The sequence below is a fragment of the Tribolium madens genome, unplaced genomic scaffold (genome assembly GCF_015345945.1).
Source record: "Tribolium madens isolate multiple individuals breed KSU strain unplaced genomic scaffold, Tmad_KSU_1.1 Scaffold_7;HRSCAF=85;Tcas5.2_LG10, whole genome shotgun sequence".
NCBI lineage: Eukaryota > Metazoa > Arthropoda > Insecta > Coleoptera > Tenebrionidae > Tribolium > Tribolium madens.
This window is the reverse complement of record NW_025401050.1, coordinates 976,343-993,465: the sequence shown is the minus strand read 5'-3', so window position 1 is coordinate 993,465 and position 17,123 is coordinate 976,343. Positions and strand designations below refer to the sequence as shown.

The 17,123-nt window shown below is 33.4% G+C and overlaps 2 protein-coding genes across 3 annotated transcripts; both read right to left on the bottom strand.

The window, feature by feature from the left end:
* Window positions 1-8,098: 8,098 nt before the first annotated feature.
* LOC123010030 (tigger transposable element-derived protein 4-like) lies at window positions 8,099-9,611 on the bottom strand (the record flags this gene model as incomplete). The annotated part of the gene is given in 4 exon segments (XM_044406649.1): window positions 8,099-8,177; window positions 8,179-8,383; window positions 9,138-9,448; window positions 9,511-9,611. Coding segments are annotated over 4 exon segments (696 nt in total), but the record flags the coding sequence as incomplete, so codon positions are not given.
* Window positions 9,612-11,288: 1,677 nt separating this feature from the next.
* LOC123009830 lies at window positions 11,289-12,487 on the bottom strand. 2 transcript variants are annotated; one of them, XM_044406351.1, is made up of 2 exons: window positions 12,232-12,487; window positions 11,289-12,178 (listed from the first exon to the last, which is right to left on the bottom strand). In XM_044406351.1, exons 1-2 carry the CDS (start codon window positions 12,251-12,253, stop codon window positions 11,865-11,867), a joined length of 336 nt encoding a protein of 111 aa, XP_044262286.1. In that variant the 5' UTR covers window positions 12,254-12,487; the 3' UTR covers window positions 11,289-11,864. The 2 variants fall into 2 exon arrangements, with proteins under 2 accessions (XP_044262286.1, XP_044262285.1); XM_044406350.1 differs by having other exon boundaries at window positions 12,229-12,481.
* Window positions 12,488-17,123: the final 4,636 nt, after the last annotated feature.

The following is a 17,123-nucleotide window of genomic DNA, read 5'->3' as shown; positions in this document are numbered from 1 at the left end:
TTAGTTGGATTTCATGATTTTTGACCGATTTGACAAAGCACATGCAGTTTTCATTATAGTTTTAATTTATGTTTATTGTGAATTGACAATGAGTGGAAGTGCAAATAGTGTAAGTGTTTTAATAAAAACAGATTTTAACAGACTTCCTCTAGAAGACAAAATAAAAATTAAGGCACTCAGAGGTCACGACGAAAGTGAGGAATCGGGAAATCGCGGAATTTTTAGGGAATTAATCGATTTTACTGCAATATTGCAGTATGCAAGACATTGACAATTTTGAAGAAAAAGTGTTGGAGAAATTTATATTTATGAAGGACCGAAGAGCAGAATTTAATTTTAAGAAATAACTTTTTTTTGTGTTATTAATAGATATTTTATTTCAAATAAGTTTTTTTATTGTTACATTACGGTTTTTTTTTTAAATTGACGTCAAAGTTATCTGCAAAAGTTTCTTCTTGAAAGTTATTAATCTGATATTGACATCTCACTGGACGTATTAAAAATTAGGGTTTGTTTACAACACACTCATAGTCACTTCCAACTATGACGCCAAATTTTAATAAAAACTCGTTATATACCATCATTTTAATTGCGACCCCCCTGTCTAAAAGTCACGAGCCGCCACTGCTATTTGGTTTAAAATTAAAACAAGTACCTGTTATGAGGCGTTTGCTGTGTAACAATCCTATAATGGTGTCTGTACCTAGCCTATTTCTTTGTTTGGTTTTAAGTAAATTAAGTGTCGAAAACACTCGCTCTACATTAGCGCTTGAGTGCGGTAAAATAAGTAAATTAAAGACAAAATCAGTTAAATTGTTAAACATAAGTCTATTATCACCATATTTTATGTTTGCAATCTCGGACCAAAATTCAAAAATATTMTCGGTTTTCGGTACCGATTCTAAAWTTTTTAAATACCGCCACTCATTGTCCAACATTTGTAACTTATCAACAGTCACCAGGTTTGGCCACTTTGATGCAATTTTAGCTATGCTATTAATTGTTTTTTGTCGGACAAACTGGGGATTCAAAAAATTTAAATCCTTCAGCAAATTATTTTTTAGAGGAAATCGCTCTAAAATTTGGCTAATGCCTTCTATGTAAAAAGAAAGGCAGTTTGTTTTAAAAATATCCAATTCAGACTCATATAAAGTGGTTATGTTTACTGCAGCCCCAAAGTACATTTCTGCTAAAGGTAACATATTTCTTGGATTTCTGTAATCAATATCATAAACTTCATTATTTTGTAAAATGTTCGGTTTTACAAAGTAGTCCAAAAATGTTTTAACAACTGTTGTGACTGATGAATAAATATTACTAATTTGGGGATTTTCAGACTGCATCTGTCTATTTAAATTAACGAATAAAGGCAATGCAAAATGTAGGAATTGCAAAMACAGTTTATAAGCAGAATTTTTTAGATGTTGTAAAATACTATGCGCCTGATSGTCATTMGGGTTATTGTAGCACATATCTGTAAAAAACAGGACAAGAGCATTATATTGTTCCAATATTCTTTCAACTACACTCAGTAATGATAACCACCGTGTCTGTGCAGGATGTAATATTTTATGAGCTTTTACATTGCAAAAATKTTGAAATGCTTTAAATTRAGAAATTCGTTTGGGACTGTTCGCAAAATAATTATGAATATCTCTTGTAACCGTTTCTATAAAGTGGGGAAGTTTACAACAAGCATTTGAGGCGCATAATGCGAAACTATGACAAATACATTTCAAAACAAAAATATTAGGTACCATTTGTATAAATCTAGAGGCTACGGAATTATGCCGTCCCATCATATTTGCTGCACCATCCGCAGCAAAACCAGCAAGATTTGATTTGTAAGGAATTTTGTTTGTATCAAAAAAAGAAATAATTTGCTGAAATAACACTTCTGCTTGGGCATTTTCTACGGGAAGAACAGTTAGAAAACAATCTTCAATGCGATGGTTAATAAGAACTCTTGCTACCAAGCATAAGTGTTTCTTTGTTGTTCTGTCAGTTGTCTCGTCGATAATCAAACTAAATTTATTATCTCGTAGAGTTTCAATTAAAGTCTGAGATGAGTATGCTCCAGTAACATTTTTTATAATATTAGTTGTTTTAYTTCGACCTGATTTAATTGATTTTGCAATATTGGAATCAGGACATACCGATCGTATTAAATCTGGAAGATGATRCATTATCGCCATTGGTAAATTGTGTTCCACGACAAATGCTGTTAGTTTTAATTCTGCATCCWTAACTTGGGTGTCCAGTCCTGTGGGCATCATCTCTTTTAAGGACTTCTGTTTGAGTTTACTTCGGCACGCTTGCTTGTGCTTCTCCCGTTCTGCATGCCGTTGAAGTTGAAGTTTTCCTGCTTTTATGTTAATGTCTACATTGCACGCACTGCAGAAAGCACTATGTGGTCCCTAAATATAAAATGGCTAAAATAAATTTCGACAATAAGGTAAACGGAGTACCTTTTTACTGGCCTGCAGCCATCCTCTGAGGTCCGGTTCATCTTCCCATCGACGATTATAAGTTTGATAATATTTTCGTTTTTTTGGAGGTGTCTCCGGTCTGTTTGTCTTTTCCTCCTCTTCAGCAGAACTGTCTCAACGATGAAAGCTGCACGAAGGCGCTGACTCGAACATTGTTGCACCTAAACGTTAATTGTGAATTTAGAACTTTTAATTTTTAAATTTAAAGAAGTAAATTTCTTGCTTTGTATCTCGTCTTAACTGTTCTTAAAACCTCTTACCTGTTGTGAAAATACGTCACAAAACTCACCAAAAAAAAATTCGACAACTAGAGTACGAAGCGTAATGTCTTCGTTTCAATTTGACGGCAAATATACTCTTAAAATAATACCGCTTCTCTTTTAAAAGCCACTGAGCAGGCGCAAAGAAATTCACGGGTAAAATACCGATTTTTATTCCGAACATTTAAAAAATTCCCCCATAACAAATGTTTTTCATTCTGTGGTTCCCCCAAAGTTRCTGAAATAAAAATCTGCATTATTAGTGAATTGATATTCTCGCTATTCACCACTAGAGTGCAGTAAGTACATATGATTCTGAAAAATAAATATTTAGGAATAGTGGACAAATAATTATTTAATAAGAAAAAAGATATATTTTTCACGGTGAGAATTAAATGTAAAAAAGCGGTAGTTTAACATGTTAAAACTGGAGGACGGTAGATTAAATCTGGAAACGGTAGAAATACCGCTTTAGCGGTAGATTTGGCAACACTGATGTCAGGCGCCAATTGTAAATCCTCCAAAGGGCGTCATCTATTATTAAAAATGCAAAGTTGAACGTTGAAATTGCGCGTAGTTCAAATAAGAATAATGTGCCGTTTTATTCGCATGTGCCATATTACCCAAATTTCCCTTAGTTCATGCATGTTCAATTTCAAATCGGTCGGATCACTTTAAAGCCCTGGTCTGCAAGGTTAAAATAAGGGGTGTTTTTAAGGGTTGCTTTTAGGGGTTGAAATTTATACCAAGTGATAGCTGTGACTAAGTAAGTTATCTGTGTTGAATTTCAAGTTAGTCCGAACATTTTAAAGTCCTGGTTTGCAAATTAGGTATTAGAAGTTCTGCAAAATAGAAACTCCACCGACAACGAGTCGGGAAAAGCGTCACCGAATATGCTGAACGATTGCAAATGTTAGGAGCGCCGAATCAAACGACGAACAATGGAACTTATGGGCTCGCGCGAAATTACGTCATGACTGTTTGGGACATTTAATGGACGGACTTTTAATGTCGCTATAGCAGCGAGTCTTATCCGCTGATCCGTATGATTTTGAAGAGGCAGTGCGTGTTGCACTTAAGGCTCCAGACCCCCTGAAAGCTGGCGTATACCTATTACATGTAAATTTATTTCATTGTTTTTAGCCGCAAATTTAGACTTGAAGAGTTTGTAGTGTTTCATTAAAGGTAAATGGAGACCAGGGAAATATTCCCGCTTTAAATAAGTTAATAGATATTTTTTTATTGAATAAAATGTGAAAATTTTAATTATTAAGATTTTTTGATAACTGTATACCGTATTGAATTAAAAAAAAAACAGTTTATAGGTAATTTAAAAATACAGTGCCCTGATATAATGCGAATTTGATAACTGTTCTTGATTCTTCGTTATAAAGCAAAAATTAAATTGAAAACAGGCAACCAATAATACACGATCTTCTGTACCTGGAGCAAAATTTATGACAGGCCGGGCCGCACCGCAGGCAACATGATCGTTTTATTGCGTTTGTTCAAAGCAAAGATATGCATTTGCACCCCTCAATAAGAGAATTGTTAGTTCATTTCAAAACTTCAATTTTTTTATTATTCATCTATTTAAAATTAAATTAAAAAAATAGATAGGTTTAATATAAAGGCACTAAGACCAATACGTAAACCTAAAAAATAAAAAATTAAAATATAATATTTATATTAATTTTACTGAGGACGGTTTTTGCTTAGGGATTATTATATGAGTTGGTCTTTACGGACAGCTCTAATTAGCCAAATTAATTTTGTGTTAAAAACGATTCTAGGTATTTGTGGTGAGACACATATTATGTTTATCGTTATTGTGTTATGTGTATTATTTCGTTCTATGGCAGTTTTAATATCAACAATAGCATTTTAACCGACTAATCCATCTGGTGTTGCACCTAAAAATGTTTTTTCTTCATCAACAAAAAAGCCGCATGAGTCCACCTTGAAACCTGTGATTTGCTCAAACTTTTCCTTTGCTTTTTCTTCATTATCAATACCCCATTGTAGAGGTTCAGGCAATTTTATAAATTTAGACACACCTACACCATATAAGATATTTTTTACAGTATTTGCTGTATTGGTTTTACATTTCATATTTATAATTCTTCCAAAATTACTAGCTGTTAATCTGTTATTTCTTTCTTTATCCCATTGCTCATTATTATGTTGACCAATTGTTTCAATAGGGATTTTTAAAATATTGCAAGCAGCCAAATCATTCAAAAACTCACTTTTTATTTTTTCATATGTTTCCATTGGCATATCTATTATGTCATCCATCAGTCGCACCATAATCGGAATCTGCACTTTGAATACGAATTTTTCTTTTATTTTCTGTGGAATTATTATCGACATCGTACAAAAGACTTGAAGATAAATTTGCAACTCTTTTTAATGCCTGCATGAACAATTCAAACAAAGAACTATTTAAAAAATCAGAATATGCAACTGCATTTATTATTTGACCAACTGTTTTACAGAAATACGAAGCGCAATTTGAATGATCACCAAAAATATGTGCGGGTCCATTTAAAATATCATTTTTAAGTTTTCTGTTTTTTGATGAATTGTACAGCTTTCGTTTTTTCTGTATTTTATAGCTGCAACAATTGCTGTTCTAAATTTCAAGTAATTGTTGCGCAAGAATACTACATTTGTATTTAAAAACACTTTTAAACCACAAATGTGTTTCTAGAATGATGTTAATGTTCAAAAAACTACAAGAAAAAATGTTATGTTTTATGTTTTTTAATTCCAAAAATAAATGCCCTATGTCAACAATCCTTCGACCACTTGGAACAAAATTTTGTTCTTGACTAGTTTCTTTGTCAATAATAAACACTTCATCGTCATCGGAACTCGATTCAATTGACTGAAAACTACATTCTGCAAGACTTGATTTACTTGGAAGATCAGTTTTAGAACCTTTTCGTTGTTTTTCCCAATAATTACACATTATTTTCGAATTTTTCTTTTTTTTTTGAAAGAAATTGTTTAGAATTATTACTCATAATTTCAATACAACGTTTTCAACAACAAGTGATAAAAAAATTTCAAAGCACTGCAGTGGAAGAGAGCCACTAGCAAACTGCAAAGAGTCAAAAAGTAAACAAGTTATAAAATTGTACGTTTTCAATATATAAGTCCCTACCACCACCCTAAAATTTAGCAAAACCCACCACTAAACCTTGTTTTTCAAAATTTTCTGGAACTGGGTTGGTATAAGCACCTGGTTTATCTGAGCAGAATGACTAATAATGAACCAAAAAAAAAGTCATTTTTCTCTTGATTTTGCTCGTTTCAGGTGAAGGGAAAAATGTTTCTCCTTTGCAGTTTTGGCGTAAAATGAAAGATACATTTTTTTAAAAATTTATTAATAAATAATGATAGTTTTTGTTAAAAATGACTTTGTTTTTTATCTTAAAGCTATTTCTTTGAGTTGCTATTTATCAAAATTATGTTTTTCCCATACTTTTTTTTATTTAACTTGCGAAAACTCATTTGTCAAAGTGACATTATTGTCAAAAAATTATTCCAAAGTCCAAAATCAAGAGAAAAATGAACTTTTSWTTCTACTGAGCTAGAATCTGAATCTCTGAAATAAGAGAAACTCATCGATGGTGAAATTCTGTTTGTTTACTTTATTTCCATTTTATGACTAAAGGGACCAGACCAAATAGAGTATGCAACTTACAGTACACCAAATCTGAACAGTTCATTCGGTACCCTAGAGCCTTAAGGAAGAACAAATTGAGGTATACAACCAACAATACATCAGGGTGGAAAAATATGATTTGTTTTGGATTTTAAAATGTGTTTTACCAACACGTCTAAAACAAAACAAAGACTCGCCTCGACGAGTCCCCCCATTACAAATCTCGAAAATAATTGTTAATACAAGTTTAGAAAACACTAATTCACATGCTTGAATACAAATTAATAAGAACCTTAAACGGATTGGGGGTATCTTGAGGGATACACCTTACAAACTATACCATGGCGTCCCTGACGTCATGCCACGTTGGCGGTTTTTATACCGCGAATTTTCCGACAGCACTTTGTAAGAAATTACTAATTTAATTACATCATTCTTTTTATTAATGAATGTTCTGTAAGATGAAATGCTAATACTTTTTTTGTTTTTAAAAATTTTCATTAAAATGTTTAATAATGTATTAGTGCCTAAGTAGATCATTCAGGGTTTCGACAATAGTTTTAATAATCTTGTTCACTTAACCTTTATTTATTTTTTGTTTCCTCTATTATATTATGTTAATCATTTTATATTATCGCAAATATATTAGTTTTTAATTAACGGCATTTTAATTGACTGCACTTTACTCTCCTGAAATTGATTGACCTCACAAGTTGGCTGAGGCTCCTACGTTCAAAGAAATTTAATCGCTCTGTTTGGTGGGTCACCGCTCGACCAAAACAAAGGTAGGTTTAAAAGGTTTTAAATACTCAAATACCCGACACAGTACAACCACTACAATTACTAATTGTAATTCCGCTGGTTTCTTTGGTGTTAGCGCTACAGAAACTGTTGCTGAATTCAATGTAAATCCTCCGGCGTCTTCAATAGTTTTATTTCAGTAATTTTTTCACTATTTTCACAACTCTTTTCCTCACATCAGCTTTTAAAAATTTTATAGGCATTTTCATATCGAATTCTTCATTTTTCAGGAATCAGTAGTGAACAACCAATGTCCCAAGCTTGTTCGATTTTACTGTCTACACCATCGGAGTCTGAATCACACATTTTTCTTGAGAAAACTCATGAAATGTTCTAAGCATTTTTTTAAAAGAGTTTTTTGCAAACTATCAACAAACTTTCGTCTAGGCAACACCAACTTCAACTATTGTTAACAATAATTCGTTCAATTTATAACAATTCGTGAAACACCGTGGCGACACATTAAGTAAAAATGAAATGACACAATTGACATTTTTATTCAAATAATTTATTCAGATCAAGGTAAAAATGTTTCTAACGTGCAAAAAACGTTATAAGCATCACGAACGTTAAGGACTACCGATCGCAGCAATAAAATGGAAAATGTTCTTACCGTTCTTAATACTTAATATACAGTGAAAGCTCTCAAATAAAAAATCATTAAAATCATAAGTATATACATAAACACCAAATTTCCCAAATGTGCTTTATTATTTTTTGATTGAATAAACATAATTTCGTATGTAGTAGGTGCTTCAAAAACTACATCTAATAAAACAGAAAGCTTTGAATATAAAATAAAGACATGCCAAAAACTTGGACAACCAAAAGCTTATTTTGTAAAAAAATCTAAAATCTGCTTAATTTTTTTTAGATTTTTCTTGTAGAAAACAATTTTGGAAATGAGATTCAATATTTTTTAACTGTTCGAAGACAAAAAAATCTCTTTGTGAGGTTTTCAATAATTTTCAAAGCGTTTTCGTAGGAAGTTATGGAACCAGAATTTTCTTCTTTTTCATCACTACTCTCTTGCGTAACCATCTCTTCTGTTGCATCATTTTCGCTCATCTGCTTAGTTATTTTATTTTCATAAGGCTCGTCAGTTAACAACTTTTCATCCAAATTAATAACGATATCATAATTTTCAGATTTGTCAACTTCTTGCAGGTTTCTCCAAAACTCTGCTTAAGTTGCTAAAGGCAGATCGTCTTCTGCATTCCATGTCAACATCTTGAGCTTAAGATTTTTTAAAACCTGCTTTTGCAAAACAGTTTTGAATAGTTTTTGGAGTCACCTTCTTCTACGTCATTTTAATAAAATAGAGAGTTTCCAGAATATTAATGGATTTTGACAGTTTTGAGGCCGACGAAACATCATTTATTTTTGAAAGAATATGTTTTAAAATTTGACCACGGTAAAAAATTTAAAATTTTGAATATGCCCTGATCCAAAGGCTTACATACAGATGTTGTGTTTGGAGGTAGAAAAATTATTTTAATATTTGTCAAGTTTAGTTTCCTAGGGCGTAATCTAGCATTAGCTAGAAAAAGATTTTTCGTTTTTGTAATCTCATCCTTTTATCAAAGTCAAGAAGCCAGTCAGTCATTATAATTCTTGTAATCCAAGCTTTTTTGTTGGAAGTCCACCTTGCGGGCGAATCGTTAAGTGCAACATTTTTTAATGCCTGTGGTCGAGCTGCTTTTCCGATAACCAAAAATTTTTCCTTTTCGCCAGCCATATTGGTACAAAACAAAATGGTCAGTCTTTTTTTTTGTCATTTTGCCTCCTACACATTTTCGGCTTTTAATGTCAGGGTTTTGTCTGGTAAAGCTCTGAAATACAAGCCACTTTCATCAGCATTATGGATGTCCTCTTTTTTGTATCCAAGTGGCAGTGCTGGTAACTTTGACACACCTGAGATACACTTGAAACTCATATTATGCCTTCTCCTTCATTTGTGTAGCCATTCATCGGATGCGCTAAACTTATCATATTTTAAGTTGCTAGCTACTTCTTCTGCTTTGACTTTTATTAGCGGCCCTGATATGGGAATGTGTTGGCTTCTAGCACGAGCAAACCACTCAAAACAAATCTTGTCAATCTGTGCTGGTTCATTTCTCAGTTTTGTTGTTTTTTGGTCCAAATTTTCACCAGATTGCCATCGTCTACGAATGTTATCTTTTTGTTTCATAATTTGTGCGGCTTGTGTTTTGCTTACAGTAAAGCTGAAGAAGTTGTAATAAAACTTATAGTTTTTTGAAATACAAACGCTAAAATAATAACCTACCGTTCACCTAATTTGCGAACACTTAAATGTTCCCGCTCGGCAACATTAATCACGTCTATTTTCTGCCTTAACGTAATAAAGGTCTTCTTGCTGGGTGCCATTGCTACATAACTAACCCGACTACTTATAATATACTGCGTATAAAATATCGTTTTAGAGACACAACAAGCTACAAAGGGGAATTCTCGGAATCAATTTTACTCAGAAAAAAATATTTGCATCCGTTTGCTGAGCTTCGTGTCCGTTCATGAGAGAGTTTTGAGTTTGTTGGGGAAAATGGTTGTGTCCGCATCCGTCCGACAGAGCGTTGGCTTTTAAGAACGTATTTAACATATAGGAATTGATATCTAAAAATTTGGTTCCACAAAAATTGTCCGGTTATCAGAGATGTCCGCTTATTAGAGCTGACTGTGAAGAGAGCTTTCACTGTACTATTATTTAATAATAATTTTGTTAATTAATGTAGAAGTTAAGGGTTGTTTACTATTTATCAACAATAAAGGATTTCATGTGATTTTGGTGACATTTTTCACAAAAATCGAGTTTAGCCGTGTCCGCAGTGTTTTTTCCGTCTTTTAATTCAGAAATAACGTAATTCGAATTACATTGTTCTTTACTTTGCATTATTGTCAAACGTGAAATTAATTGCGAATTTAATTTGGGGTGGTTATTATCGGATCGTATAATATATGGTAAATTTCGAACTTTACCAATTTATACCTTTGACCACTAAATGACAAATTTTTACTGAATGGAAACGGATGGCCTAGGGGCACATTGTTGACATTTCTAAGAAAAATTTGACCAACTTCATAGATGAATCACAAATGAAAAGGTTTTTTGTTTAACCGAAGATAGTTTGAAGTTAAAACCTCTGTGGAGACGGAACAGAAGAGAAGTTGTAGAATTTCTTGTGCGTACGGGGGCTGGATGACGTCGGATGGGCCGGGTGAGTTCTTAAGAATTCCGGAAAGGCTAAACAGTAGACAGTATATAGATATACTAGAAAATGCGTTCTTGCGAAGGAGTAAATGTTATTTTCATACAAGATAATAGCTCAATACACACAGCTAGAATTGTGTCAGATTGGTTTTTGGAGCATTGATCGATTACTGTTCTAAGATGGCCAGCCAAGTCTCCGGACCTCATCCCTATAGAAAATCCATGGAGTATTATGGTTCGCCAATGGGGAGGTGTAGGGAAAACCATCAATATTAGAACAGTGGATGGTGGTCTCCATAACCATGCAATTCGTATGTGGGCTAGATTAAGAGGTCAAGATACTTGTCAACGTGCAATCAATGCCAAGAAGGATGCAAGAAACTATTGATACAAATGGTCAGATGACCAAGTATTATTGTAAATAGATGTAAATAGACTTTGTATATATAATTTTATTTATAATTTCAACTTTTTATTTTATTTATTTTTTATTATTATTTTTTATTATTTTTAATATGTTTTAGTTTTTATTGTGTATATCTTACCTACTGGTTTGTAAGTAAAATTTCTCTTTTTACCATATAACGTACCTGTCCATATTAGGAAGGATCTGATTAAAAATTTCCACGATTGATATTGAAATTTGTTTAAGGTTAACAGTTGTACCAAATTTTGTATTTTATCTAAAATGGCTTCTGAAATATTCCATAAACTTTTTGAAAAACGCACGTGTAGTTCTCTTAGGTACTATTTTTCGATACATGTTGATAAAAGATTTTTATCTTAAATTTGAATTTGCTAACACCAGTTTTAATCTGTAACATAAAAAAACAGAACATCCTTTATCATTTACTTTCTAATATACAAACAGGGACTAAAACATACTACATATATTAGCAATCAGAAAGTATAAATAATTTGTATCAAATTAACTTCTTCGAACTACAATAAATAAGATTAGATTTTACTTTTGTACTTCTATATTATTTACTGTTATAGTCGTTAAAACTTGATTAATGCCCCGCCCTTACGTGGTACCAGTGAAAAACTGTAATCTTTTTTACTACATTTTAAAAGTGATAAGTTGAAATTTAATTAAAGTTTAAATTTAAATTTAGTGGTTTTTACCTAATTTAAAATAAGTATTTCAGAATAAAACAATGTAAAGCATGCACCGCAGAGGCTGCGAATTTGTTACCTGAAATCACGGAAAAAAATTGTTCAGTGTAACTTTTAATCTGATACTGCTGGCCGTTAGTTGCAAACAATTCAAAATAGGCGGAGCATCCATCTTCTTACACTTTATGGACTATAAATCACTTTACAAAAAATAGCACACCAATCATTCACATTTACTCCAATTTTAAATAAATTAAAATCCACAATACTCCAAATTGTTCAATTTGTATCAGTTATGCTTGCACAGTCGTCCTCTGACTGTAGTTTTTTGAATATTTCCACGTTGAGGAATCAACCATCGGTGGTGCCGTTGGTGCTGATATGTAATTTGCCCTTTTTGCCTTTTTTATTCTACGAACCCTCCTTCTTCGTACTTCCAAAACAATCAAACTCGTCATACCCACGGTGATCAAAGTACAAATCAAAATAATCAAAATTACTTGTTGAACTTTTCCTTCCAACAGAAATCTGACGCAGACACCCGTTATTACGATAGCCAAGATAAAAGTGACTGTCACTGATAAAATAATTATACTAGTTTTTCTACCTGTAAAAACACAATTAGTTGTTTAAAGAAACAAAACAAGGAGTGCTTACCACTGTCTAATTTTGGTTTGTCCATTTTGGATGGATTTGTTTTGGAGTTTTTGAGCTACAAGGTTATCGCTGGTGACTGTTTCATGTGATGAATGATTGTTATTGCAACTTTTGATAAGTTAAGTAAATATTAAAGTGATAAGCAGTACGCACTCGAGTGTTTCGTTTGACAAAACTTGTATGATTTTAACTTTAATATACTTAAATTAATTTATCGCAATTTTTTAAGTCACTCAAAAACTTTTTTTAATTTACAAACTACATAATTACCTACATAGTATAAACTGGTGAAAAATGTAGTAGTTATAGAATATTATGAAAGCGTTTTAATGTTTATTTTTAGATAGTGAAGTAAAAATAAAAGAATTTATTGTTAATTATTATACCTATTTACAAGACATTTATCGGTAAAAAGTGTCTAACTGTACATCAAGGTCGAGTATAAATTGGTTAAATTTGCATTCTTTGATTAATCAATAATAATTAATGGGTTTTGCTATTTGATGAAAAAAAAAATCAGTTATGTAAGACAAGGTTTTCCACCGTAATTTTTATTTTTTTTTTCTCACTTTTCTTTAGTGAATTGCAATATTATTTCTGATACTTACATCGTTTTCTAATCTCGAGTAATTAACTAAATACGTTTTTATAAACAGACCTCGAGAGTTTTTCTAAGAAAACCCATAAAACTTGGAATATCTACGAGGGTCAAGTCAAGCCACCCCCGAGTGGTCGATGATCGAAACCAGATGTCTTTAAGACTGTGAGAACCAATTCTCTAAAAATCGTCGAGTTAGAATTAGTTTTAACCCACACTTCATCGGGGTAGTTTGAGTTCGAGTGTGAGTGTTTATTACAAATTATTATTCAAAGGTGAGTTTGTCACTGAGTAATCTGGGTTCCATTGGTGTGAGTGAGTTTGTCACTGAGTAATCTGGGTTCCATTGGTGTGAGTGAGTTATCACTGAGTAATCTTGGTCCTATTGGTGTGTGATGTTTTCCAATCCAATAAGAGGTAGAGATTTATGATATTTGCCATATCAACGGTAGGGTGAGTCGTTTAATAATTAATTTAATCGCTGTGATGTTGATATTTATCATTGTTGAAAACATTCATCAGAAACCTATGTGAGTATTGAGTAGAGTATCAAACTGTAGTTGATTTGATGCGCTATAAATCAGTTGATGGTATTTAATTGGAAGATATTGAAGTTGATAATATTTGATGAGATTGATATTTGAATTGAGAAATGATAATTGATGAATATTATTGAGTTGAACCTCGACATGTCGAGCTAAACTATGTTAGTCTGTCTATCCCTTATTAATCCAAGGTTAAGCTTGAGGCGGGGCGGCGTACTTAAATGCCCATTGCACGCCGAGATTAACCCAACAGGGGACGCTGGAGGATCGCGGCGTCGTGAGGCCTCCAGGTCTGGTTTATGTTTGTTTGTGGACACGGGAGATCACCGGTAGCTGCGCTCATTGCACCCCCAGGTCTAGGTTGCAGAATAAGTCGTGGGGAGGGCGCTGAAAGGTGGTCATTGCACTTGCTCGTGGTCCGGGATACGGCTTCGGCCATGAGGTTTATAGGAACCGCCCCTTGGATACGGCTTCGGCCATGAGGTTTATAGGGACTTGTTCACCACCTGCACTATGAAGAGGGCCTCCATTGCACGCTCAGGGCTATGTGTGATTAGCAGTTGAGRAGGTTGGCCAAAAAGGTGTTCATTGCACTGCCCGGAACCGCCCCTTTGATACGGCTGCGGCCATGAGGTTTATAGGGACTTGTTCACCACCTGCACTATGAAGAGGGCTTCCATTGCACGCTCAGAGCTATGTTTGATTAGCGGCTGAGCAGGTTAGCCAAAAAGGTGTTCATTGCACTGCCCGGAACCGCCCCCTTTTTATGTTGGTCATAGGCGAGTACCATGAACATAATATCCATTGCACGCTTGGTGTTGAATGACTTTCGGGTCTCGAAGTAGACGCTGGACGGATATTACCGGGGTACTCATTGCACAGCCTAAGACAAGTGGTGGATGACAAGGCAGCGTTGCCTATGAGCAAAGGGTTAACCCTTTCACCTGGTTTTCTCTATGCTTCTGGAGTCCTAATTGACTAGGACCGCGACGGTTAACCTTTTAAACCCCTTGGACAGAGCTCAACTGATTCTATTCGAAGAACATCTTTTATTGTTGATAAATGTGCATAATTCGTTTGGCTTAATCACTGTTGTATTTAACTATTCACGAATTATGATTGTGGACCTCTCACTCCGATGGACTGGATTACTCACATCCCCATTTTATTTTTACAGGCGTTGCCTTATCATTAAATGATGACCTGACCTCGACACCTTGGCACCAGCTGTCCTGACAGGATTATTTCAAAGTGGTTGAGTACTTTCAAAATTATTAAAGTAGTGAGTTGTTAAAATTGCCGCCGGCCTAAAGTAATCTTCCTGACAATTGTTAATTGCAAGTTTAGCTCACCAACGGCCTTTGTAATGAATTTTGCGCGTGTTCAAATCGGCTTTAACTTTGTGTCTCAAAAATGGCCCTACAGTTAAGTGTTAATCTTGGACTAATAAATGCAATTGTTTACATCCATCAGAAGCTTTAAAATACATTGAAACAATTGCAGTTTTTTTTTTTTTTGTAAAAAAGAATTTTTACCGTTGTATAGTTTTAATTATTGTTATTTTGTATTTAATTTTTTTGCAAGTTTTGTAAAACAACTGTACAACTGTAAAATTTGAAATGCCGTTTGTGAGATTTTCCGATTAATTATAAATATAATTAACTGTAAGCATGAAAACTTTGACTCAAGTGACTCAGATGATAACTCTTATTTAACTGTTGAAGAAAAAAATAGAAAAATATGAGAAATAACACAGTGCAATTGATGATTGGTTTCACGTTTCTGCTAATAAAGAATTATCAGAAAAATTCATAAGAGAATTTTAAGATAAACTTGATTGGACATTGATATCACATAGTCAAAAATTATTTGAAGAATTTATTAGAGAGTGTTTTAATGTATTCGATTGGAACGCAATATCACGTTATCAAAAAATTATCAGAATTTATTTAGGCATATAAAACAAATTAAATTTACCTATTTAACAAACTTAATACAATATTAGTTTCATTCCATCATTGTAATTTTTTATTAAAGTTTATCCTGGTCACTTTCCTTGAGTACAATGACAGATTCAGGATAATTATATTCCCATATGAATCCGATAGCCCGAAATTGATTGTCATTTAATTTAAACCGGTTTGGCCCATAAATAATGTCTTTGCTTTTGTAAATTTCCTTGCACTTTTGGTCAAGCCATTGTAAACTATTATTTTTTTCACTAAATATTTAACCTAATAAAAATACGTGTACTTCAGTTTAAAAATATTTATTTTTTTTTATTTGAAATTTTAGCGCATCGACTGCAGCGGTCATTAGCGCATAATACAGTGGTTTTTAAATTTAATTTTACAATTTATCTAATAATTTAAGACTCTTAAGATAATTAATTATGTGTCTTGCTTTTGTATACGGTGGGTGTGTTAGTCCAGCATCTATGCGGTGTTGCGCAGTTTTTGGGCACTGGAATAAGTGGGTGACGTCTAGTTTGTTTTGGCAACACTGTGGGGGTTCTTTTCTTCCATTAGGTACATGTGGGTTAGTCGAGTGTGTCCACTTAGGAGTCGGTTTATTGTGACCTCTTCTCTGCGGTTTAATTTATCTTTCTCACTCTCCGATATTTGGAGGCATGTAGTCAAGTTTTTTTGTTGTTGTCCCTTATTTTCGTATTTAAAAAATATTTATGTTTTATTACAGTTTGTGAATAATTTTAATTTTGAAAACTAGTTACACAAAGTTTAAGAGAACAATATCTAAAAAATATTACTCAATCAATAGCGTATTATTGGTTGCATAACACAAAAATCGACATTTGTCTTACTTTGTGACGTTTAGAAAAAATTATTGTGGCGGAACTAGCTTCGAATCTTTGGATGGGCCAAGAAAATTTTCGTTGGGCACAAAATAATAGTTTTCATGTTCTCATGTATGGTCATTTCGATTCAATTAAGTTAGGTTGAAGGTGGTAACTGTATATCATTTTCAGTGCAAATTGTCTCTGCTTTAGAATAAAGTTGTCTAAATTCCGTGTTATCAAGATCTGTCCTAATTTCTGTTAATGTTTGCAAGAGAGCTTTTACAAGAGTATTGACACTTGCTATGTCTGATGTTAACTTTTGTAAATAGTTTATATTAATAACCTAAAATGAAATCTTCTTTTCCTAATGCAACATTTAGAAAATTAAAGAAAATCTGCTAAATAAAACCTCACATTATATTAGATGACTCTGATTTTTCCAAAAGAACGAGCAGCTCCGGATGTGTGACGGCAATATCGGGTAGAGTGGCCATAATTCTATTCCATATGGTACGTAGTTCGGCTTGGTCATCCTGGAAGAGCGGACAACCATTAATCGGTGAGGAGGATCGTCAAGAACTCCACATTCAGGACAAATTCCGTCTTGCGATTTTCCAATACGTAGCAAATGGACTCCAAACGCGCCGCGACCAGTAAAGAGCTCGATGATGGGCCTTGGATACTTAGAAGGGAGAGGTTAATCGAGAATATATACGTAATTCTTCTTTAAGAAGATGATGACCAACGATTTGACCATTCATTACGGAGCGCTTCTACAATTTTTTTCCATCTGTCCGGTTTGTAGGTACTACAATTCCCCAGAAGGTAACCTCTTCGCGAGTCCACGAAAGACGGTAGTAATATCTCGCGGTGAGATATACAGGTGTCCCAGAGCTCCGTATTTCTTTGATTACTTGGGCAGTAAAGAAGATAACGAAATGCAATTTTTTTAGAC